This window comes from Hyperolius riggenbachi, chromosome 6 (genome assembly GCF_040937935.1).
Source record: "Hyperolius riggenbachi isolate aHypRig1 chromosome 6, aHypRig1.pri, whole genome shotgun sequence".
In the NCBI taxonomy this organism is placed as follows: Eukaryota; Metazoa; Chordata; class Amphibia; order Anura; family Hyperoliidae; genus Hyperolius; species Hyperolius riggenbachi.
Window position 1 is genome coordinate 274,746,736 of NC_090651.1, and position 25,454 is coordinate 274,772,189.

A 25,454-nucleotide genomic window follows, 5' to 3' on the forward strand; every position below is an offset into this window, starting at 1 on the left:
CCGCCAATCCAAGAAGCTACCATGCCCAGCCTTTTCGGTGGAAACCAATCCAAGTTTCCGAACGTAACATTTTTTGGGGCCTTCTCCTCAAAGAGACTCCGTAACAAAAATTGCATCCTGTTTTTTATCATCCTACAAGTTCCAAAAGCTATTCTAATGTGTTCTGGCTTACTGCAGCACTTTGTACTATCACTGTCTCTGTAATAAATCAACTTATCTCTCTCTTGTCAGACTTGTCAGGCCTGTGTCTGGAAGGCTGCCAAGTTCTTCAGTGTTGTGGTTCTGCTATGAACTCTCCCTTCCAGGCCCCTCTATGCACACTGCCTGTGTGTTATTTAGATTAGAGCAGCTTCTCTCTGCTCTATAATCTTTTACAAGCTGGATAAATCGTCCTCTGAGCTGGCTGGGCTTTCACATAGTGAGGAATTACAGACAAGGGCAAAGCTGTTTGCAGGAAGAAACAAGCAGCCTGAAACTTCAGTGCATGAGAGATGCAGGGGGAAAGAAACACACAAATGATCTCTTGAGATTCAAAAAGGAAGGCTGTATATACAGCCTGCTTGTGTATGGATGTATTTTCTATGTGTGGACATACTGTACATCAACCTACTTCCTGTTTTGGTGGCCATTTTGTTTGTTTATAAACAAACTTTTTAAAACTGTTTTTAACCACTTTTAATGCGGCGGGGAGCTGCGAAATTGTGACAGAGGGTAATAGGAGATGTCACCTAACGCACTGGTATGTTTACTTTTGTGCGATTTTAACAATACAGATTCTCTTTAACATGGGTCTAGTCAAAAAGAATGTATTGCGGTCTAATTGGCCTATTTCTCCTGAGTACGGCGATACCACATGTGACACTTTTTTGCAGCCTCGGTGCGCTAAGGGGCCCAACGTCCTATGAATATCTTTAGGATTTTACAGGTCACTTTGAGGCATTTGGTGTCTAGACTACTCCTCACGGTTTAGGGCCCCTAAAACACCAGGGCAGTATAGGAACCCCACAAGTGAACCCATTTTAGAAAGAAAACACCCCAAGGTATTCCGTTAGGTGTATGGTGAGTTCATAGCAGATTTTATTTTCTGTCACAAGTTAGTGGAAAATGACACTTTGTGAAAAAAAAAAAAAATCAATTTCCGCTAACTTGTGACAAAAAATAAAATCTTCTATGAACTCACCATACTCCTAACGGAATACCTTGGGGTGTCTTCTTTCTAAAATGGGGTCACTTGTGGGGTTCCTATACTGCCCTGGCATTTTAGGGGCCCTAAACCGTGAGAAGTGTGACTCAGGTACTATTGAATCCGGTACCCTTGAACTGGGCACATTCAACCCACCTCCCCCTGGTGCTCCCCCCAGTGTGTAAAGTACCTGGTGGTGGATGGAGAGTCCGTCTCCTTCCGTGAGCGTCGAGGCAGGTTCGTAATAGGACACAAGCTTGCCCAAATCAGTTCCCAACAACACAGGGACCGGGAGATAATCCACAACCTCAACAACCCTTTCTTGAACCCCCACCCCCCCAGTCGAGCTTCACTCTCGCTTGGGCTATGTGTAAAAAGGGTGCCCTCTACTCCAGTAAGGGCAAGGGATCGGTTGGAGCCGATGCTATCCTTTGGAACAAGGTGAGAGTGAACTAACGTGACGTCTGCTCCTGTGTCTCGGAATCAGGTGACAATCTGGTCGTTCACTCTAACAGGTTGCTGCTGGTCGGTTCGGATTTCCTTTCCGCGGGCATAAAAAACAAGGTCTGATGATTCAGGCTGTTGGTCACTGGCTGGTTGCATCTGCTGTGAATGAGGTACAGGTGGTACAGGTGATCCAGGTGCTGGTGGTGTCTGCCTCCGCTCAGTACAGTCGAATTTGATGTGTCCGGGCTTGCGGCAGTAGTGACAGGTGACCCCCTCAGGTGCTGCATTGCCTGGGCGCCGCAGCTGCACTGGGTGGCCTCTGTGGCAGACGGCTCACAGGGGCAGTAGGGTCTGCTAGGGTATTGGGCTGACCTCCTCTCCAGCTAGATGGTGCAGTTCTGCGTGTGTCAGGCACCCAGGTAGTCACAAAGGTTTCAGCGAGTTCTGCAGCGACAGTCGCTGACTTAGGCTTCCATTCCAGCACAAACTGTCGTATATCAGCAGGGCAAATGTTCAGAAACTGTTCTAGGATGATTAAGTCCTCCAGGACATCATAAGACCCTTTGGTGAAGCCTAGTGTCCACTGGCAGAGTGTGGTGAGTAAACTGCTGACCACATCTCGATAAAAGTCAGTAGATTTTTGCTGCCAGGACCTGAAGTTTTTGCGATAGGCTTCTGGCGTCAGCTGATATTTAGTAATGATAGCATCTTTTATAGCCGCATAATCATTACGGTATCTTTTTCCGCAGGAAACTCTGCGAAAGCATCAAGCGCTTTGGAGCGCAGCAAAGTCGGCAGATGTCTGGCCCACTGGTCTTGGGACAGACGATACTGACGGCATGCTTTTTCGAAAAATCGCAAAAACAAGTCAATATCAGTGTCCTTTTCAATAGTCGCAAATTTAAATTTTGCACTTACAGGTGGTGCGGCTCCTGCAGCTGGGAAGCTGGGCGATGAACTCCGGCTGGCCTGGTGCTCCATGGCCATGTTCAGATCATGCTGTCGTTGGCGCTCCCATTCTGTAGCAGCAGCTTGCCGCTCCTCTCTGCACTTGGCGTTCTGCAGCAGCAGCTTGGCGTTCTTCCCGCTTTTGCTCCGCCATGTACTGCAGGTACTTTTCCAGGTCAGTGTCCATCAGCTTTTGTAATGCCTGCTGCATTACCGGGTCAGCACAAATGGACAGTCCACTACTGGTCGGTTCCGGGCGAGTACTTGGAGAAGCTCTGAGATTGGGGTCCATACTAAGTCTCCTGCGTAGCTGTTGTAGCAGGGCCCTCAGGATGCTCAACCTCTGTACGCATATGACCTTCAGTCTCTGCTTCCCCTCGACTTGAGTTAGATGGGCCGGCGTCGTCCTCAGTGGACACATCCAGCACCCGCAGTTGCTGGCTATCCCATCTGTACAAGTCTACTATAAGGTCCTGTTTTGTCTTGCAGAGGATGTCAATGCCCTTCGCTCCACAAAGATTTTCCAGATCTGCTTGACACATGTTCATAAAACTTTTTTTCGGGGGGGGAAATGGGATGGGTACTGGCTACACAGTCTCTCTGTATATATAAAAAATATATTGCATTCAGCTACAACACCAGCGAATTATTTCATTTCTTGACAGGGCTAATTTGATAGCGCTATCTGAGATACTTTCAGCACAACACAGGTCCCAAACGCTGCCAAACACTATCACAAGCCCCCTAGTGGCCGGACAGCACAATGCCTTCCAAGCGGTTTCAGCACACAGACCATGCAATCTGTGGTCGCAATCGGTACGTGGAAACCGCTGGGAATTTGGCAGCAGACTGACTAGGAGGGAGATTGTGAGTTACGGTAATACAAATTATACACTATTTCAGGGTATAAACGGAATGCCCACCCAAGCGCTGGGAATCGGAAAAAAAATTGCGACAAAAAAAAACCAACGCTAACGCGAGCGGAACGTAATGTGAACGAGGCCTAATAGAGTTATCTCGTTGGAGATAAGTGTACTGCTTTTGACCTCAGAAGAACTTGTGCTGTAAATACTTTGAATGCTATGATTTCTCCCTGCTAACAGAAACTGAAAGCAGAAGTCCACTATTATTCTCTCACACTGCCCCCTAGTGACAAGTGGTCATAAATACACATTACAGCAGTACTATTTAGTAGCAAGGAAATGTAAAAAATAAAAAAAGTGTTAAAATAAATTGACCTGGAGCCTCTAAATAAATTGGCTGCGAAAGGGGTAAAATATTTAAAAATGCTAATTACCTCATATTGCTGCATTAACTGCACCATGGAGTCACCAACAAACAAGACATCTGGCTCTTTGTCTTTGCAGTCTAATACAAATCTGTTGTGCTGAAAAAGTGGAAACATCCGTCAAATAAAACTGTAACCAGATATTAAAACGGTAAATTTAGCCAAAACCATGCAATTTTCATACAACACAATACTGTAGTTCTAAAACTACTACTTTACAGTACATATATACCTAAGTTATTCAAGCTGTAAACAGATGTTAGATTACACACACCAGGGACTTATGAGTATAGGTAGATAAACGCATGACAAAAAGCATTGAGCTGTATTATTAGGGCCTCACTGAGCTTTTAATCTAGGTTACCTGACCTTAAGGCTGGTTTCACAGTGGGACGTTAAAGTCCCATGTTACAGCAGCCAGTAACGCAGCCTAAATCACAGCACTGTAAAATCAATGTGCTGTTCACAGTGCACACGTTGCGTTACATAGTAACGCAGCACGTTTAAACAAAGTGCTGCATGCTGTACGCTATACTGGGCTAAGCCACGTTAGACTGTTTGCACATGCTCAGTAATGTTAGAGGAGGAGGTCTCCCCTCCTCCTCCGCAGCCAGCCACATGGCTAATTAATATTCACTGCACTGTGGTGACTCATGGTGGAACTGTAGTGTTGTCATTTGATCCGGATCTTTTTTGTAAGTCGAATCATCCGGATCATCACAATGAAAGATTTGGTTCACACTGGATGTCTGTCTGGAAGAAAAAGGAACATACAGAATGTACAGTGCAGGGAAAGTCCTGTCCTGCTAGTCATTTCACCCAGTCTGCTTCCCTAGTAAAATGATTCTAATGATTTGGTTCAAAGATCCGGATGTTTTCAATGATCCGATTCAAATGATCAGAATCCTTAAAAAGATCTGGACTTCCTATCACTAACCTGGAGCAGCTGCTTTGAGAGCTGCATAACGCAGCTCAATCTGATGTCCAACTTCAACACCACCATGCGTTGCGTTAGGGGCACGTTATGCGACCATAACGTCCCCTAAAACGCAACGTCTTGGTGAAAAGTAGACTATAAGTCAACCAAATTTTCCTAGTGTACATCCATAAGTTAAGTTTACTTTAGAATGTAAATTAAACTGTGTACACATGAACGTTAAATAACCTTGAGATAATTAACTGTATATGTTGAACTAATGCTCCGAATACACAATGATTTCCATTCACTTCTAGTTTCCCTCTACATAATCAAGTCTTTAACCTAAAGAGAGTTACCTCACCTCCAGTTCACTTTAAGCAGCTACTCCATGGCCCATATGCAATTAACATTTTCTCCTCAGTTTTCTAAGAGGTGATATTTTCATAAATTGACAATAAAATGCATTTTAAACCAGCAAGCAAGAAAGTACTCAAAATATATTTATAGTACTATCTCACCTATTTTTTGGTACTTTTTCAGTTGCAAAGTGTTGAAAAGTTATTTTAAATAGAATCTGCATTTGGGCCCATGTCTATAAAAAGATCTCACAGAGGAAAGATCATTTTATTTAAAAAGGTAAGATAAGTCTGATAAATGACCAATAAAACATGTAAAATGTTAAGTACAAATGTATACAAACAAATGTGAATACTTATAAAGATGTACATTTGTTCCAGGATATAAAGCACTAAAATGTATTTCTTCCCTATGTAGCGGTCACTTGCAGTACGCATTATTAATCTGACAGATTTCCTCATGGGGAATTCTCAAGGTTTTTCCTTATTTTCAAAAGCACCAAGTGACAGTTACTCCAACAGTCAAAATAGCGGGCAAGCGAGTAGGCAAGCTGGCTGGCATAATCAATCGTATAGATCTTTTCCAGGAAGTGCATTTGTAAAGAATAAAAAAGCTGAGAATCCCCCATGAGGCCGTGGACTAATCCCAAACGTTCCAGATTTTGACTGCCTACTGTAGCCTTGCACATTAACAGTGAAATTGTTAGCGTACAATCGTATTTTTGATAAGATCATTCAAAGCGAAAAAAAAGATCATATGAATTGATCCACAGCATTAAATTCAAACCATTCCCAATATCGAAAACAGTTACGATTGCATCTGTGAAAAAACCCATCACTCTGAACAATCAGTTCTTCTAGGAAACAATTCAAAATGTGATCTATCTATCTATCTATCTATCTATCTATCTATCTATCTATCTATCTATCTATCTATCTATCTATCTATCTATCTATCTATCTATACACATACATACATACATACACACAGTATACCCCATCATTCACCCTAATACAGGATGCACTTTTGCCAAGCCACAGGTAAACTACACCACATGTCATAAAATAAAACATAACAAAAACTGATCCACACGAGAGAACAAAAGAGGATTGGCTGTACCATGAAAATGACTGTATGGAACAATCCATGCCAAGGTGGAGAATGGATATTCACTGCAAAAATAGATACCAGATGTGACCATTTTAGGTAATGAAGCACAAATAGGTGGGTATCTATCCGGATTCTTTCCCATGGGAGGCTGAAGACAAGACACAGAACATTTATATGCGTTTTTTTCCTGGCAAACTCAAAGCACCAGAGCTGCAGCCACTAGGGTGCACTCAGTAGCAGTGTTAGGAAGTCTTGACCAAGGTTTCCTCACTGCATAGGCTTACTGTACAGAAGAGCCAAGGTCTCCTGTGCCGGAGGCACAGCCCTTAAAAAGACTCTAAAGTCTCCTGAAAACGATCTTTTTATTTAGAAAAACATGCTTAACATCTTTTCCCTAAACCACCGCTGTACACCAACTAACTCCCCCCTAACTCGCCGGGGGGGGGGGTGGGGGGGGGTTTCAATCCGGTCAGTGCTTCCATGAGAGGCAGAGCTATGAGCCGTAGCTCTGCCTCTCAGCGCGTTTGTCAGCCCAGATCGCCGTCTCTCCCCCGCCCCTCTCAGTCTTCTTTCACTGGCGGAGGAAAGGCGGAGATCCGCTGCTGATAGACGGGCATGGAGGCAGAGCTGCAGCTCATAGCTCTGCCTCCAACAGCAGCAAAATCCACGACCAAGAAAGTCGTGGATTTTGCAGGGGAGAGGGAGGGCGAGTTTGGAGGGATTTAGATAGTGTACAGCGGCGGGGATGCGGCGGTTTAGTTAGGGCAAAGATGTTAAGCACATTTTTTTAAATAAAAAGATCGTTTTCAGGAGACTTCAGTCTCTTTAACCAGTACACTTTACAGCCACTACAGAAGGCAGTGAATTCATCGCCTGCCAGCTGCTTCTGTGTACTGGCTGGGCACTTGCTTAGGCTTGGCATGGGCAGTGGAGAGGTGACTAACACACTAACATTTGAGCGCTGCCATGCTCAGATGTAACATGATGCAGATACTATTGAGTAACCACAACACGTCAAGCGCTGACACCCCTTGGGCTACAAATCTTGTCAGGCATGAACTGCCCAACTTTGGCGCAATTCAGCATCCCATGTAATAGAGGCCTTAGACAGTCCACAATACCTTAACATCACTGAACAACAGTATTAACCTCCTGAGCGGTATGCCCGACACATTGTCGGGCATGCCGTTCAAGAGGTTTTGCTGCCTCAGGAGCCACCCCCTATAAAACTATTAGTTTATATGGATGCATAAGATGTTAGCTAGCACTAGGCTAGCTAGTATAAGTGGGCACAACCTCCTGATTTCCACCGATCCAGCCACTTACACATTACCCAGCCTGGTTCTGGCGATCGGCACAGCCTCCCAGCACAGCTTCGGTCTTCTCTATGGGGAGGATCTGGTCTGTGTCAGGAACCGGCCCGCGGCACGCTTGCGTATACGGTTCCCGACTGCGGGTTTGACCAGATCAAGTGGGGAGCAGCCTTATTCAAGCTACAAACAAGGCTGTGACCCCTAAAAAGCTTCTTACTGCCACCACTAGCGGTTGCTAGACACGTCAACTCAGCTGTCGAGTGCTCAACACGCAATCTGTGTTTTCGTATTCGGGTCAGCTTTGCGCTTAGGCCGAATACGGGAACGCCACGCACCCACACACGCAGTACAGTTGTACAGTAACACAGCACAAACAGGCACTGACTTGTAATGCAAGGTACACTGTCGTGCAGCAAAACCACTAACAGTCATTCCGAACGATACTGTTAGACTTCCCACTCGGCTGTCGAGCGCAGAAGTGCCCCATACACACAATGCAATTACAATCTCATACGGTAGTGTTGCTCAAGCATACAATTAGGCATGGACTTATACACAGCTACACTGCAGTCTCCTCTAGGCTATGAGTGTTAGTTTAGTACAGCAGAAGTCAAGCTTATTAAATAATAATGTAATATTCCAGGATAAAAGTGGAACAATGCAGAACTTAATATATATGTTACGGCCAGAACCCGAAGTGTGGCCACTTAGCGTTCTGGCCAGCCACTTCGGGTTCTGGCCGGCCAATGTGCGAAGTGGCCGCAGCGCAGCGACCAATGTTAGAAATGTTATGTTTATGCCGTCTCGCTGCGGCCAAATTTATGACAACTTGCTTAATTGAATTAAATATAGCCGGCGGCAATGTAATAAATGAAGCCGCCGGCTTTCGCACTGCCTCTCTCCTCCTCCCCCCCCTCCCCCCCGCCGCCTCTCTCCTCTCCCCGCCTCCCATACAATAAGTAGCAGCCGGCGGGGACACGCGTGTCCCCGAGAGTCGTTCGTCGCGACAGGGGAATCCTGCCGTTCCTGCAGAGCGGGTGCTGGCAGAAGCAATGTCTGCAGCCTCCCCGCTCTGCTGCCCCTGCCGCGACGAACGACTCTCCGGCTACATCATCAGCCTCAGAACTAGCTGCTATATTCCTGACAGTCTGCGCATGACGTCGGTGATGTCATGTACAATCTTCCCCATAGAGAAGACCGGAGCAGTGCGGGGAGGCTGCGCCGATCGCTGGAACCAAGCTGGGTAATGTGTAAGCGGCTGGATCGGGGGCAATCGGGGGGTTGTGCACACTTATACTAGCTAGCCTAGTGCTAGCTAACATCTTATTCAGCCACATTAATGCTTTTATAGGGTGGGACTCAGGCTAGCAAAACCTAAGTGGCGTAACGCTCAGGAGGTTAAAAGGAAATGATGATTGTGTATAGACGCCAACAAAATCTGTTTATTATGCGCCTCAAATAGAGCTCAAAACACTGTTACTTTCTAAAATATAAGGTAAAGGCATTCAAATTCCTTTCGATAACCTTATTTTTATTTTTCATACCAGATATAGACCTACTGTTATTGAAGGAAGCAGGATTAGAATATACACCTTCCAGGTGGTTCTGGAACTATAGTACAGGTCCAAGCCCTATCAATTCATACTGTGCACTGATTAAGACCACTAAGTCCGAAACAGGCTGTATGTATTTTGCATTGGTGTGGCTCTCTAAAATGTATTCGCTATAGACTCACTATACACCAGCGGTTCTGGATGTGCAGCCTTGCTTTCAAGGGCAGAAAGAGAGGATTTGCATATTTGGGAGTGATGCATCATGGGAAACCCCAGTTGCTCACTTATAGCTGAATTAATCACAAATACCTTCTCTTTTGAAGGCAAAATTACATTTTAACACCATTATTACAAATTAAATTATTTTACTCATTCTGAAAAACAGAAATATGTAATAAAAAACAAATGATAAATACAGTAGAATCTCGTTATAGTAAACCTCTGGCTATAGTAAACTCATCAGTCACCAGGTCCAGACCAATGCTCCTGTAAGAAGATACAATGTATGACCAATCCTGATACAGTAAACTTCTAATTTAGTAAACTACCATATTTTTCAGACTATAAGACGCTCCTGACCATAAGACAACCTAGGTTTAGAGGACAAAAATCAGGGGAAAAAAATACACTGAACCTGGTCATCCATTGTGCAGGAGCGTCTTTTGGATGTAATTCTTTTGTCCCCTTGGTGTCCTCCTCTGTGCTCCTTGGTGTCCTTCTATGTGCACGTCTTACACGCTTGTGCCCCCGTGTCCTCCCCTCTACTCCGTGTGCTGTAATTCACAGTGGCACGTCTCACCTGACCCAAGGCCGCCCGTGGTGAACAGCTGCTTCTCTTCCTTGCTCTTCCCTCACTGCTGGTCGCGCAATGACACGATAAGCACAAGCCGGCTCCAGGGGAGTGAGGAAGAGCAAAAGCAGCTGATCCCCCCGGGTGAGGTGAGAGATACATGCGGCTGCCGCACACAGAGGGAAGCAGAGGAGGACAGGGGGACAATGCAGGGAGTCCCAAAAATAAGGTAATTGGCCAGGTCCCTTGATTTTTACTATAAAGGGATTTTACGGTATAATGGAATCTGACACTTCTGACCACAAATGTTTCACTTTACAAAATGCTTTCTCTCAACATAAAGGGATACAGTATCTGTATTTTATACTATTCTTCCAAAGGGCTGGAATTTAAACGTGCTTCTCATCTTAAGAATCTGATCTACAAGATTGAAGAGGGCTCTATTTTCTATCAGCATAAAGGTGCACGCTGCATTTCCCAATGGGAAACTGCATTAAAAAAAGATGCTTAAACGGTATTTGTATCTGCTAAGACTAGAAAATAATTTCAGAGGCATATTGCCAAGGAGTTACATAAATTGTGGTAAAAAGAATCTTTTTATTCATACATTATAAATGGTCACCAAATCACATGTAACTATTGAAATGTTGATATTATGTCAATTGTTTTCTCCTTCCCGTACCTCTCCTTCCACCATATAAGCAATAAACATGTGCTACTGTGGCTGCTAGTTAAGCTGGCTGTTTAGCTCCTATTGTTAAGAAGTTACAATAAATAAATTAAAAAAAAAAATAATATTACCAGTTTAAAAATGGTAGCCCTAAAATGAAAGTGTTGCGTGAGGAGTAATGTTGAGCTACGCATATCTCCGCTGTTCGTAATCGAAGTAACGAGTAAAACTTGCTGGTATCGGTAGTGGGGGGATTAACTTACCCATGTCGCCACCTCTAGCCATTGCACTCCATGTTACTCCTATATTTACTCCTTCTGGGCTTGAAGGAGGAAGCATGGAAATGATGTGGAACGCAACGTGGAGAGCATCGCCTATAGGTGGCGACATGGGTAAGTTAACACACACCACACACTTGTACTCGTAATTTCGATTGCAAGGCAGATCTATGCGTAGCTCCCCACTTGTGAGGAGGTCAGACACTGGTATACGCCATCAGTGATGTAGGTCACAAAGGTTTCTTTTTTTTTTTTAGAATATTTTGAAAAAAAAAAGTCTTATTTTTCGCATTATATTATTTAAAAGGGTGTTGGGTGTTTTTTTTCCCATTAAAGTGGACCCAAATTAAAAATACAAGATTTCAGAAATAAAATGTATTTTCTAACTTATAATAATGAATAGGTGCAGCACGGTGGCGAAGTGGTTAGCTCTCTCGCCTTGCAGCGCTGGGACCCTGGTTCGAATCCCAGCCAGGGCACTATCTGCAAAGAGTTTGTATGTTCTCTCCGTGGGTTTCCTCCGGGCACTCCGGTTTCCTCCCACATTCCAAAAACATACGGATAAGTTAATTGGCTCCCGCTAAAATTGGCCCTAGACTACAATGTATACACTACATTATATAGACATATGGCAATGGTAGGGATTAGATTGTGAGCTCCTTTGAGGGACAGTTAGTGACAAGATATATATATACACTGTACAGCGCTGCGTAATATGTCGGCGCTATATAAATACTAAATAATAATAATAATAATAATAATAATATTAATAATAATAGCAGCCTTTTTTCAGCTGCATGATGACAAATATAAATTATTTTACATTTATTGGAGGAACCCCTCCCTTCCTTTCATATTGCCGGGACAGAATTCAGCAGACTGGTGGAAGAGATAAAAAACAAAAACGAAACACAGGCTGCTACTGATGATGTCACAGGGGAGGTGATCTCAGCTTGTGTGAGATTTCACATAGACGGCACCCTGTGAGGGAGGGTAGCTGATGACAAACACAACCATGATCTAAAACCTCCTACTGAGCTCAGAAGTAATGGCTGCCACCTGTATAACCCTAGTTATGAAAAAAGAAGGGTGAAAAGCATGCACTGAAATGCTCATAGGCTTGAAGGAGTGTTTATTTATCTTTGTATGTGTCAGAGTGGTGCAACTAAATATTTTTAATTAAAAAAAATGTTTGGTTTGGGTCAGCTTTAAGTGAAACTGAAGAAAAGTAGAGGGAAGTCTCTGAATATTCCAGAGACATTCCCCGTCCCCCTTGTGTCCACCGATCCAGCCTGGGGACCCCACAGACCTCTTTAAAAAGCCCTTGTCGGGGGCGGAGCCGGACATGACGCTGTAAAGACGTCTCTGCACAGAGCTCCGGACAAACAGCTTCTCACAGCCCATTATGGAGGTCCCCGCTGACCAAACATCCATCGCTGAGATGCCCAACACGAAGGGGAATTGCCGAGGTAACAAACAGGCAACCGCAGCCCCGCTCACCTCCACCACCTCAGTAGCAATATATTTCACAAGCCCAACCACACGGCACATGACTGACATGATGGCCTTGTCCTCCTTGAAGCAGACAACTAAAACGTGACCACCCCTAAAAGCTTAGACGACATGTGGGATTTCCTCAAAAGCCAACCCACAAAGCAGGACATGGAGAAGCAAACTGAGCTGCTTCAAAACACTAAAAAGCCCTTGTCAAAGAGTGCATGCAGTTGTGCTCCCATCGGTAAACAGCGTGATGCAGTAGCACGGAGCTAATTGGGCTCTGCTTTTTCATTCCATCCCCCTGCCCCCGCATGTGGATTCGGAAGCAGCCTATTGATTTCAACAGGCTGCTACTGCCCATCAAAATTTGAGTGCAAAGAAACACTGAGCATCAATGGGCAGCACGGTGGCGTAGTGGTTAGCTCTCTCGCCTTGCAGCGCTGGGTCCCTGGTTCGAATCCCAGTCAGTTCACTGTCTGCAAAGAGTTTGTATGTTCTCTCCGTGTCTGGGTGGGTTTCCTCCGGGCACTCCGGTTTCCTCCCACATTCCAAAAACATACGGATAAGTTAATTGGATCCCCCTAAAATTGGCCCTAGACTACAGTACTTACACTACATAATATAGATATATGGCAATGGTAGGGATTAGATTGTGAGCTCCTTTGAGGAACAGTTCGCGACAAGACAATATACATATATACACTGTACAGCGCTGCGTAATATGTCGGCGCTATATACCGTAAATACTAAATAATAATAATAATCACCCTAATATGGAAAGTCCCAGCTGCTTACCGGTAGCCGTGTTTCGGCGAGTCCTCCAGGACGGCTGCTGCTGAGACATTGTATGTCTCCGGCGACACTGGAAACACCTGAAATAAATTTAAAATGTAAATGATGTGTGAGCCCATAAAGGAACTCCTCCCTCCTCAAGCCTTCAGTTCAAAACCGAGTACCCATTCATATATATAACATATACATATACACAGATACATCATATAGGGTTGGGAACTCAGGCAGCCGTCCTGGAGGACTCGCCGAAACACGGCTACCGGTAAGCAGCTGGGACTTTCTCCCATCGTCCTCCAGGACGGCTGCTGCTGAGACCAGCGAGAAATGTTTACCTTAGGGAGGGATGATGGCCTGTAAAACCTTGCGCCCAAAACTTTGGTCCTGGCTTGACAGTAGCTCCACGCGATAATGTTTGATGAACGTGGTATGCGAAGACCAGGTTGCAGCCCTACAGATCTGCTCTAGACTTGCACCTGATCTTTCTGCCCATGAAGCTGCTAAGGATCTTGTAGAGTGGGCTGTTATTCTGGAAGGAGCTGCAATATTTGAAGATTTGTAAGCTAACGCAATCACTTCCCTCACCCATCTAGAAATGGTGCCCTTTGATGCCTGTAAGCCTTTACTTGATCCCGCATAAGAGATCAGCAAATGACTTGACCTCCTCCACTCCGCTGTTCGTTGGAGGTATATCAAGATTGCTCTCCTAACGTCCAGAGTGCTCCATTTTCTTTCCCGTTCACTAGATGGATTTGCGGAAAAAGAAGGCAGTATTATTTCCTGCGATCTATGGAAAGCCGAAGCCACTTTTGGTAAGTACGCTGGGTCTGGCCTAAAAACTATCCTGTCTGGATGTACTATCATGTATGGATCTTTAATAGACAAGGATTGGATGTCACCTATCCTCCTTGCTGTCGTGATTGCCACCAAAAAAGCCACTTTAATTGATAAAAATTTCAACGGTACGTCTGTCAAAGGTTCAAATCTCTCCGACGTCAAGAAGTCAAGAACCAATGACAGATCCCAAGGCGGGACTAATTTCTCTGGAATAGGCTGAGTCCTGGCTACTGAGGAAAGGAAATTTTTAATAAAATTGTTTCTTGACAACTGTCTATTAACCACCCTGGCGTTCTGATTAAATCGCCAGGGTGGCTGCGGGGGGGTTTTTTTTAAATAAAAAAAAAACTATTTCATGCAGCCAACTGAAAGTTGGCTGCATGAAAGCCCACTAGAGGGCGCTCCGGAGGCGATCTTCCGATCGCCTCCGGCGCCCAGAATAAACAAGGAAGGCCGCAATGAGCGGCCTTCCTTGTTTTGCTTATATCGTCGCCATAGCGACGAGCGGAGTGACGTCATCGACGTCAGCCGACGTCCTGACGTCAGCCGCCTCCGATCCAGCCCTTAGCGCTGGCCGGAACTTTTTGTTCCGGCTACGCTGGGCTAAGGCGGCTGGGGGGACCCTCTTTCGCCGCTGCTCGCGGCGGATCGCCGCAGGGCGGCGGCGATCAGGCAGCACACGCGGCTGGCAAAGTGCCGGCTGCGTGTGCTGCTTTTTATTTGATGTAAATCGGCCCAGCAGGGCCTGAGCGGCAGCCTCCGGCGGTGTTGGACGAGCTGAGCTCGTCCAGACCGCTCAGGTGGTTAAGAAAAACTGATAAAGCAGATACCTGGACTCTTAGGGAACTAACCGCTAACCCTAGATCCACTCCCCTCTGCAAAAACTCTAAAATAAACTTTAGATCATTCGTTCTGACCCCATTTCTTTCCTTCCAAAGTAAAAAGGCCTTCCAAATTTTCTCGTACTTTTTCCTAGTCGTAGGTTTCCTACATCTAACCAATGTGGAAACTACCTTTTTTGAAAACCCCCATCCCTCTAGGATGCTTTCTTCAGTATCCAAGCCGTGAGGTTCAGCATTTGAGGATTGGGATGTAGTTGGCCTTCCTGCATCAACAGGTCCACTCTGCTGCCTAAATGCCATGGGCCCTTTACCGCTAGCTGTTGTATACGTGGGAACCAGGTCCTTCTGGGCCACCATGGACCTATGAATATCACACTGCAATCTGATATTTCTACCTTCCTCAGTACCCTGGGAATTAGATGAAAAGGGGGAAAGGCATAAAGGAGCCCCGTAGGCCAATCCACCATCAGGGCATCCAATCGATTTTCCGGTACTGTGGGGTACAGGGAACAGAAATCCTCTACCTTCGCATTTTGTGGGGTCGCAAATAAATCTATTACCGGCCACCCCCATTTCTGTACTATCTGTAAAAAGACTTCTTGATTGAGCTGCCACTCCGCCTCCATAGTCATTCCTCTGCTCAGTGAATCCGCCCACCTGTTCTTGATCCCCTGAATGTGTACTGCTGTCAGAGATATCAGGCTCGATTCCGCCCAGGACATTATTTGTAACGTAAGTTCCCGTAAATTTTCCACTCTGGTACCCCCGTTTCCTCAGGTAAGATACCGTCACTATATTGTCTGAGTAAACCAGGACTTCCTTTCCCACTACTTGGTCCTGGAGCTGTAGAAGCCCCAGTCTCACAGCCATTAGTTCTTTGAAATTGGAAGAACTGTCCATCATTTCCTGACCCCAATAACCCTGGACCTGAAATGTTGAACAATGAGCTCCCCAACCTGTTAAACTGGCATCTGTATACACTTTTATTGGGGCCGTCTGAAACCAACGTCTCCCTAGAGACAAATGATCTCGACAAGTCCACCACTGGAGGGACATTCGAACTTGGTCTGGCACCTGTACCAAGTCGTCTAATGACCTCTGATTCCTGTCCCAAACTGACAGAAACCAGGCCTGAGTGTCTCTTGAATGAGCCTGGGCCCATTCTACTGCCGGGAAGGTTGAGGACATCTGCCCTAGTAAAGACATTACGACTCGTAATGACACATTCTTTCCCCCCGTGAATATTTGTACTTTCTGCACTAATCTGGAGATCTTGTCTTCGGGCAGGACCACCTTCTGAGTCTCTGTGTCCCATAACAATCCCAGAAATACAAGCCTCTGGGTTGGAATCATTTTGGACTTTTCTTCGCTTATGATCCAGCCCAGTTTTGTTAACCATTGTATTGAAAAATCTAGCTGCTTCTTTAAAGTTTCCTTTGTTTCTGCCAGAAACAGGAAATCGTCCAAGTAGGGCAGAACCCTTACATTGTGGAGATGTAGGAAAGCACTCACCTCTGCTATCACCTTTGTGAAGATTCTCGGGGCGGATGTAATCCCGAACGGCAGGGCACGATATTGATAGTGGCAAATTGACTCTCCGATCTGAACTGCAAATCTGAGGTATTTTAGGCACGACGGGTGTATTGGTACATGAAGATAAGCATCCTCTAAGTCCAATGTTGCTAGAAACGCATCTGGAAACATCGAATTTCTTACAGAGGTGATGCTTTCCATGCGGAACTTTTTCTCCACAATGTAAGGGTTCAGGGATTTTAGGTTCAAAATCATCCTGAACTTTCCTGAGGGTTTGGGAACTAGAAAGACTCTTGAATAAAACCCCCGAAAATGTTCCTGGGGGGGACTCTTTCGATTACTCTTTTTTCCAATAACGAGATTATTGAATCTCTTAGAGCTTGCGCTCTCCGAGGGTCCCTTGGGACTCCTGTTACTAACTTGCTGAGAGGAGGGACTGAACTGAATTCGATTCTGTAACCTAATTGAATTAAATCCAAAATGTACGGACTTTTGGTTATTTCCTTCCAAGCCGGAAGAAAGAAACTCAGCCTTCCCCCCACAGCCTGATAGTCACTTTGATTGCTTATTGGTAGGGTTTTGGGGTTTGTTAAAGAGAAATGAACCCCTTCCCCTACCTGCATTATATGTCCACCTTTTGGACTGAAAACCTCCCCTTGTTGTTGATTCTGATCGAGACGGGGGTCTTTTATTGACAAAGGGTTTTTAGGAATTTTTTTCCTTCTATCCGGAAATTTTTTATTCTTATCCGAGGATCTTTCTAAAACCGAATCAAGGTCCTTCCCAAACAACAACTCGCCCTGGAACTCCATGGAACACAAGTTATGTTTCGAAGCTGAGTCTCCCTCCCAAGCGTTTAACCAAACCGCTCGTCTGGAGGAGTTGACGAGAGCTGCTGCTTTTGCCGAGGCCCTTACGTTTTCCGAGGCTGCGTCAGCCAAGAACGCCACCGACTTGGCAATAACCGGCAAGGATTCGAGAATTTTCTCATGCGGAGTCCCCGCAATAAGATGATTCTGCAACCCATCAATCCATCTTACCAAGTTCCTAGCCAGGCAGATTGAAGCAATCGCTGGCTTAAATGAAAAGGATACGGCGTCCCATGCGCGTTTTAACAACGCCTCTGCCTTTCTATCCATGGGATCCTTCAGGGATCCCGCATCTTCAAAAGACAAGTCAGAGTTTTTTGAATACTGCGCCAATGCAGCATCTAATTTCGGACACTTGGTCCAAGGAGATTCCTCTTCCTCCTTAAAGGGGAATCTCCTTTTAAAAGATCTCGGAATAAAAAACCGTTTCTCCGGATCCCTCCACTGGGATCTTATGAGTTCCTTGATTGAGTCGTGTATGGGAAAAACCTTCATCGTTTGTACAATTAACCCCTTGTAAATGTCATCTCTAACAGATGTGATCGGCAAATCTGACTTTAACTGTTCAGAGTCATATATAGCTTTTAATAATTCATTTGTGTCCTCTGCCGAAAACAAATATCGGGACGATGTTACAGATTTCGATTTGTCTGACGTATCTGAATCTACTGCCCCTTCCTCCCCCGAGTTATCAGACACCTGAATGAGAGACTGCTGACCAGGTGTTTGGATAACTGAAGACTGACCAGCTACCTCCTGCACTGGTTCTGAGATGGTTGCTGAGGACTGAGAATCCAGTCCCAGTGTCTGGCTCTGTTCCTGATTTACAGACAGGGCAGACCTGAAAGCAGTAAACGTGTTTGAAATTTCTTCTTTAACAGTATTCATTAAATCTAATAAAGCTTTTGCAGCCTGGGATCCCTCCCCCCCAGGGCCCGAAGGCTTCTTTGATTCCAAATGACATTCTCTACATATATTTTTAGTAGCTCCTTCCTGCAGTCTAGCATTACAAATCCTACATCTAATTTTCTGCTTTGCTGCCGCTTTCTGTGGAGAAAACACAAAAGAAAACAAACAGCGCTTAGTAATCTAGCTATTGATAGCACATGGGGAGAGATAGAAAGCTGAGCTTCCTTACATACCCGCGGACTTGCGCCTTTATCTGTCGGAATGGCCGCCGGGGTATTCTCCTCTGCATTGTTGGAGGACTGCACCCGCTCCATTATGCAGCTGAGCGGCGTCCCTCGTGCGCTGAAGTGCGGCTTGTATAGCCGTCCTTCCTGGTTTCAGGCGCCGCCCCCTGCCCTCCACCAGTCCCGGAAGCGGAAATGACATGCGTACAGTCTCATCGCGCGAGACTTGATCCGGCCAGATCCACTCCCGGCTGCACGCTCCCCGAACGCCCAGAGTAGGCGGCCATGGCGGCTTCTCCTATCCTCAGAGATACAGGAAGCCAGGTAAACATACCGCACAATCTCCTGAAAAGGTCGCAACATCCCGTCACCGACCCCAACCGCCATAAGGTAACCTACCTATCTATAATACAGGTGCCCCAGGCAAAATCCTGTATCCGAACAAAATAACAAACTCCCTGTCTATTCAGGTGACCAGCATGCATGGGAAACAACAAAAAACTGAAGGCTTGAGGAGGGAGGAGTTCCTTTATGGGCTCACACATCATTTACATTTTAAATTTATTTCAGGTGTTTCCAGTGTCGCCGGAGACATACAATGTCTCAGCAGCAGCCGTCCTGGAGGACGATGGGAGAAAAGAGACCTTCAGCAAGTTTCCACTAGGGTGCTATGTCCGTTTCCAACACCCGTGCTGATGTGAATCGGCTAATGGCATTCGGATGTGAAGTCTAAAAAGATTTTTTTTTCCCCTGCACCCAAATTCGGAAACAGCCTATTGATTTCAATGGGTTGTAATTCTGCATCCAAATTTGCATGCAGGGAAACTGACGGAATCACACTAATGGGAATTCAGGCTAAGTTGTCTCTTTTCCAAAGCTAAATAAGCCCAGTTTGCCTACATTCTTTTGTCAAGTGAGACCTTCCATAAGGGGGACAGAGGAGGACACAGGGAGGGCACACTAAGTACAAGGAGGACATAAGGCACAAGTGGAACAAAATGATTGGAGGAGAAGATCCACAAGACACCCCTGCAGGTTTAATTTTCTCCCCCTGGTTTCTATACTGGAAAGCAGGGGTGTCAAACACAATCAAGTAAGGAGACAAAATCTAAAACATGGCCTACGTCGCAGGCCAAATGGTTTATTAAGATTTAACCTTTACTGAAATGTCTCCAACTAAGGCCCCGTTCACACTGCATGCGTTTCCAGCTGCGTTTTGGAAACGCGTGCAGGAGGCCGACATGCACTACATCAGACAGTGCATGTTCACACTACATGCGTTCCGGACCTGTGTGGTCCGGGAACGCATGCTGCACGCATTTTTTGCAAAAAAGTGTTATGCAGTCATGCCCAAGGACACCTTACTGCATAGGTGCTGGCTTTCTGAGTAAAAGCTGAGATATGAACCCTGGTCTCCTATGTCAGAGGACCAGTACACTATCCAGCCTGGACCAAAGATTACTGGTTACAGTCATGTATCTGTAAGGTGGTGTATTACCTGACACAGCCAGCGGTCATCCCCCTGAATATCCTCAGCAGCATGAGGGACAGCAGCACTGTTTGTGTCCCCGTGACTCATTATGCAGATACTCTGCCTGTAAATGCAAAAAAATATATATATCAACAGGTACGAGTTACAGAAGAATCTGTAATAAGTAAACAAAACACCAATGTAGATTCTACTGCTCAGGACATAAAACAGACTGTATATTCAACAGGATTTAACCATACAGCTGCGTGAAAAAGCATACCACGCTGATACATTTTCAATATGCAGATATACTGTATGAGCTCCACATTAACAATACTGCAGTGATAAATAAAGGTATATGGTAACAAATATCATGCACCATTTATATTTTCAATACCATTGCTGAAATTTAAGTAAATAAAAGTGAATTTCACATGAAGTTAAATACCATATTTGCCGCCGTATAAGACACACTTTTTTCTCCCCCCAAAATGGGGAGAAAAAGTCCCTGCATCTTATAGGGCGAATGCAGGGAGTCCCCGACTTATGAACACTCGCCAATCCAAACATGTCGGGGACTCCCTGCATGGTCCTTTCTGTCCCAAGTGTGTCCACTCTGTCCCCAGTGTGTGTCCGCCACCCTCCGTTTCCTACTCCCCTATCTAAATTGAAGTGTAGTGACAGCTGTCTTATCTAATCCAGTAGCTCCTGTCCCACGCGGCTCCTCCTAACAATGACTTCTGCTGATGACGTGATCAGCAGAAGCTGTCACTAGAGTAGAAGTGCAGAAGATAAGAGGTCTGTGATCCCCACAGGAGCTGCTGGATTAGGAAAGACAGCTGCTGCTACACTTCTACTTATACAGGGGGAACAGGAGAGTCTGGTGGGGGGGGGGGGGGGGCGAGCAGGAGAGACACGGGGAGCCGGGGACACAGGACAACACCAATTGGGGGAGAAAATCTACAAGATGTTCCTGGAACATAGGCGCACCATGTTTGTTATATATTTTTTTTCCCTGGTGTTCGCCCTCTAAACCTAGGTGTGTCTTATAGGGATCAGACAAATTTGAAAAACAACTCTCTGGCCTAGTGCACACCAGAGCGGTTCGGCTGCGGTTTGCGATCCGCTTGCGGCTGCGGATACGCTTGGGTAATGTATTTCAATGGGCTGGTGCACACCAGAGCGGGAGGCGTTTTGCAGAAACGCATACTCCCGGGCTGCTGCAGATTTTGGATTGCGGATGCGTTTCTGCCTCAATGTTAAGTATACGAAAAACGCAAACTGCTCTGAAAAACGGCAGATCAGAGCGGTTTGCTAGGCGTTTTTTGTTACAGTAGCTGTTCAGTAACAGCTTTACTGTAACAATACATGAAATCTACTATACCAAAACCGCTACACAAAACCGCAAAACGCTAGCTGAAACGCTGCAGAAAAAGAAGAAAAAGCGTTTCAAAATCTGCTAGCATTTTGCGGATCTGCTAGCGTTTTTTGGTGTGCACCAGGCCTCTGAGGTGAGATTTAAAAAAGAAGCACAGGAAAATGGTTCCTGCTTAGCAGTAACATACACAATTGGACCTTTCATTAGTGGATATTTAAAGTGTACCTGAGACAAAGGAGAAAAAAGTCTTATACATACCTGGGGCTTCCTCCAGCCTGATCACTCCCTCATCACGCTCCTCCGCCGCCTGCAGCCTCCGCAATCCGGCCTGGCAATTCGGGGCCAGTTTCGCAGGCACAGTGCAGTCAAGTTCGCTCCCGCATCTCGCTCCCGCAGCTGTGAGTGTTCTGCACTCTTCAGGCAATGGGAGCGTGGCATGCACAGTGAGCCCCCAACTCCCGCAGTTACGGGGCCTGATTGCGGAGACTGCAGACAGGGGGAGGGACTAAGCGAGAAGGGGGCTGGAGGAAGCCCCAGGAATGTATAAAACTTTTTTTATTTGATCGTTTCAGGTTCCCTTTAATGTACATCAATGATGCAATTTTTTTTTTTTTTAATGGGACCACTTTCCAGGTCGACTTCCATAAACTACCATTTATTTAACCTAATTTCAAATGCAGAAAAACTGCAGCTGGCCTTACATTTATGTACAAAATGGACTGCACCACTCTGTGCAGGGCTACCCAGGTGTCTGTAGCAACACACACCACGTTCATGGATTCTCTCCAATGCAGTGCAGAATCCATTCATTAGTAAGAAATAGAAACATACTGCATTATTATTTATACAGCGCAGACATCTTCCACAGCGCTGTACAGAGTGTGTGTGTGTGTGCGCCAATTAACTTATCATTATGTTTTTGCGATGTGTAAGGAAACCAGAGTGCCCAGAGGAAACCCACGCAGACACGAACATAAACGCCTTGCAGATGTTGACCTGGCTGGGATTTGAACTGTAACCATGCTTTGCATTACTGCACTAAAGTGCAATGCAAGGTTGGAAACAGTGTCTCGCGTACACTGTGCGATGCTGAAAATGTAATCAAGTGGGAAATGGGCCTGAGGGTGTCTGCACTTGTTATAAGGGGGGGGTGGGGGAGAAGAATGATGTCATGATGTATACACTTGTTATTAAGGCAGAGGAAAGAAGGGTCTCATAGTAGCTGCCATTATTGGGGGAATGGGGCTGTCATAGTAGCTGCAAGGAGAGAAATCATGGTGGTTTCTTATTTGACCCCTCAGATCTTGGCCACAGCAGTCACCACAAGGGGGAGGGGACCTCATGCAGCGACTCCTCTACTATAGTATACTGCAGATAAGAGCACTGGGTTTCTATACACATCTACAGCAGACACGTTTTCCTCCAGCTGCACCAGAGCATCACTCCTCTATAAGCAGGAGCCCTCTGAATAATCTCCCCCTTGCAGATGACTTCCTTGTCTCCTATCCCATCCACAGCCCGCCAGCCAGGAGATGGGGGCGGCCCAGCTGTGATGTACACCGAGGCAGCGCATCCCCTGCAGCTCAGCCTCCTGCCATCACCCGCTGCAGCATGAGGGAGGGGCAGCCGGGACACCAGCTCCTCATTCATACTTCCGAGCCCAGCAGCAATCACCATCATTAGCAATCTCATAACGTGACTCACTCGGTGCTCCGGTAACTCCACCCCTTCCGGTCAAAGAAACCCCGGTGCAGCTTTCGCTTGCGCGACCGTCTCCTTCTACGCAACTTCCGTTTGCTCTGCTCATGGACTGCTGGGCCAATGACAGCTAACGGAAGTGACGATGCGAAGGACTGAATGGCAGTAGTGGACTCCTGTGCTGGGTGGGAACTGTTATTCATATTCCTAAGTGATATTACAGTCTTTTACATGCATTATTGCCGCTTTATTTTAATTAATTGCTTAAAACTTTGCGGTTAAAAAAAAGGTATGCTTGATAAGGCCCTGTTCACAGTGGTGCGCTTTCTGGTAGCGGTTTGCTGATCATTTGCAATCAGCAAAGTGCTGCAGCACATGTAATCCTATGGGATTATTCACAGTACAGCGATTGCGATTGCTGCTGATTGCAAATGCGCTGCATGCAGCATTTTCTGGGTGATTGCATTGCTATTCTCATTTACTGGAAGGAGAATAACAAAATGCAATTGCAGCAAATTCTCAAAGACCAAACCTCCGCAAAATTTTACCGCTATATTTCCGCCAGCGGTAAACTCCGCATTTTTTCAGCATTCTCTAATGTTTGCCGCATGCGGAAAAAAAGATGCGGAAACAGCCATTATTCATGCGGGAATCATGCGGTAAAAAGGTCGCATGAAAAAGTGTTTAATGCAAAAAAAGTTAAAGTCCAGCAAGCCTCCAGACTTCATTAAAGTCAATGGGATGCGGAATATATCACCTACTACTTGTAGGTGATAAAAAATCGGTAATTAACGACGAAATTATGCGCTTGAACATTTTTGAGAATTGATCTTCTATTGTGGAAAATACCGACTTGCGGAAATTTTTCCGCATGAATCCCGCACTTTTACCTCACTTTTTCCGCATGCGGAAAAAACATGCGGAACATTTTGAGAATTTCAATGTGGCTTTGTTTTGGTCGGTAACTTCCCGCATGCACTTTACCGCATGCGGGAAGTCTTTGAGAATAGAGCCCATTATCTCGGAACATCTCAGTGCAAAATTGCTAGGTGATAGCGATCAAATTTTGCGATTTCAAGTGTGAACGGGCCAAAAAGTTTTTGCTAAACCAAACTGCAGCACCATTTCATAGGCTCGGCTACCTATAGCTGCGGCAGGTGGAGAAGACCATAATTATTCTACACAGGTGATTGATGGGGTGACTGTATGGAAGAGAAGGACAGAGTTAAGAAAGTGCTAATGGGTGTATTATGGTACCCCTTAGCCAGTGGAGTGGCGTAGCAATAGGGGGTGCAGAGGTAGCGACTGCATCGGGCCCTTGGGCCAGAGGGGCCCCGTAGGGCCCACCCTCAAGCACAGAATTAGCTCTCTATTTGTCCTGTGCTGGAAATAATCACTTCTATATGTGCTTTAATTAGTAGCAATCACTAACAAGCTGTTCCCCATCCCCTCCTTGCTCCTCTGCCTCTTTGGTTGTCCTTAGCAGGTTTTGGTGTGTCATATCAATTGTTATGTATATAGTGCTTGGGGGGCCCCAATGTAAACCCGGCACCAGGGCCCATAGCTCCTTAGCTACGCCGCTGCCCTTAGCAGTTTGAATTTTAGCCAATGATCGTATTTTTTTACAAAAGCATTCAGATCAAAAGGAAATATTGGGATCTATTCGATCCACATCTTGCAAACTTCTCTAAACCAGTTCTTATTGCATGCATGAAAAATCCACCGATTGTCCATTTCTTTAATGAAACGATTGATAATGTGACCATTTAGAATCAACTGGGCACACCAGCTTCTCTGTTTTCCTACAATGCAATCTGAATTATCTGATTGAAAATATGACCGATCAGTAAAAATTATACTGTTAATGGGTACTTATACTGCCTCTTTGTGAATCTGCACATGGGATAAATATCCAGATTGCTAAACAGCAAGCAATGAATCAGCCCGTTGCACTTCTGTTTACCTGCATTGACACTACTCTCTAGTGCACCGCTCTGTCAACCCTACTCCCCACTGGGCTAGCTCCTGCTGGGGCGATTCTTCAGCTGCTACTAATGTATACCTATGGATACATTCACACTGCAGTGGTTGCGATTTCGAGTAATTGCAAACGTACTGCATGCAGCATTTCAGGGGCTATGGCGCATTGATTCTCGTTTCATTGAACGGGAATCACAAGCGCAAATTGTGCTGAATCATGAAATTTTGGCCACAAATCGCGATTGTGGAGCTGAACGTAATCACGGGCAAGGTGCCGAGTGTGAACCAGCCCTACCTTTTGCCAAGCAAGGTGTCGGTTAGCACTTGTATTGTGCAATTCCTATGGACTGAACAACAATTTGTAGAGCAATAGTGAGTGTGTACGCACCTGTAAAATACATGCTCAAGTAACAATCCGAAACAGTCTTTATGCATGTTGGATTAATATGGCTCTGTACAAATTAACAAACTGACACATTGCATTCCAACGGATCTGAAGTTGTGTTTAGCTTCTAAGGGCAACAATGGTTAATTTGCATATTCAGCAGTGATGCACTAGGAGACATCTCAC

The 25,454-nt window shown here is 45.5% G+C and overlaps 1 protein-coding gene across 2 annotated transcripts in view; it reads right to left on the bottom strand.

Annotated features, from left to right (window-relative positions):
• PAFAH1B2 (platelet activating factor acetylhydrolase 1b catalytic subunit 2) overlaps positions 1–23,010 on the bottom strand; it is a 44,978-nt gene extending 21,968 nt beyond the window's left edge. Inside the window, exons 1-3 of one of the 2 annotated variants that reach the window (XM_068240909.1) lie at positions 22,910–23,010; positions 19,855–19,951; positions 3,876–3,965 (exon numbers count right to left, since the gene is read on the bottom strand). In XM_068240909.1, the coding sequence (XP_068097010.1) occupies positions 3,876–3,965; positions 19,855–19,935 (171 nt within the window). In that variant the 5' untranslated portion in view covers positions 19,936–19,951; positions 22,910–23,010. Of the gene's footprint in view, positions 1–3,875; positions 3,966–13,148; positions 13,172–19,854; positions 19,952–22,909 lie in introns of those variants that run through there. The other variant, XM_068240910.1, reaches the window with a different exon arrangement.
• Between the last annotated feature and the right edge of the window lie 2,444 nt (positions 23,011–25,454).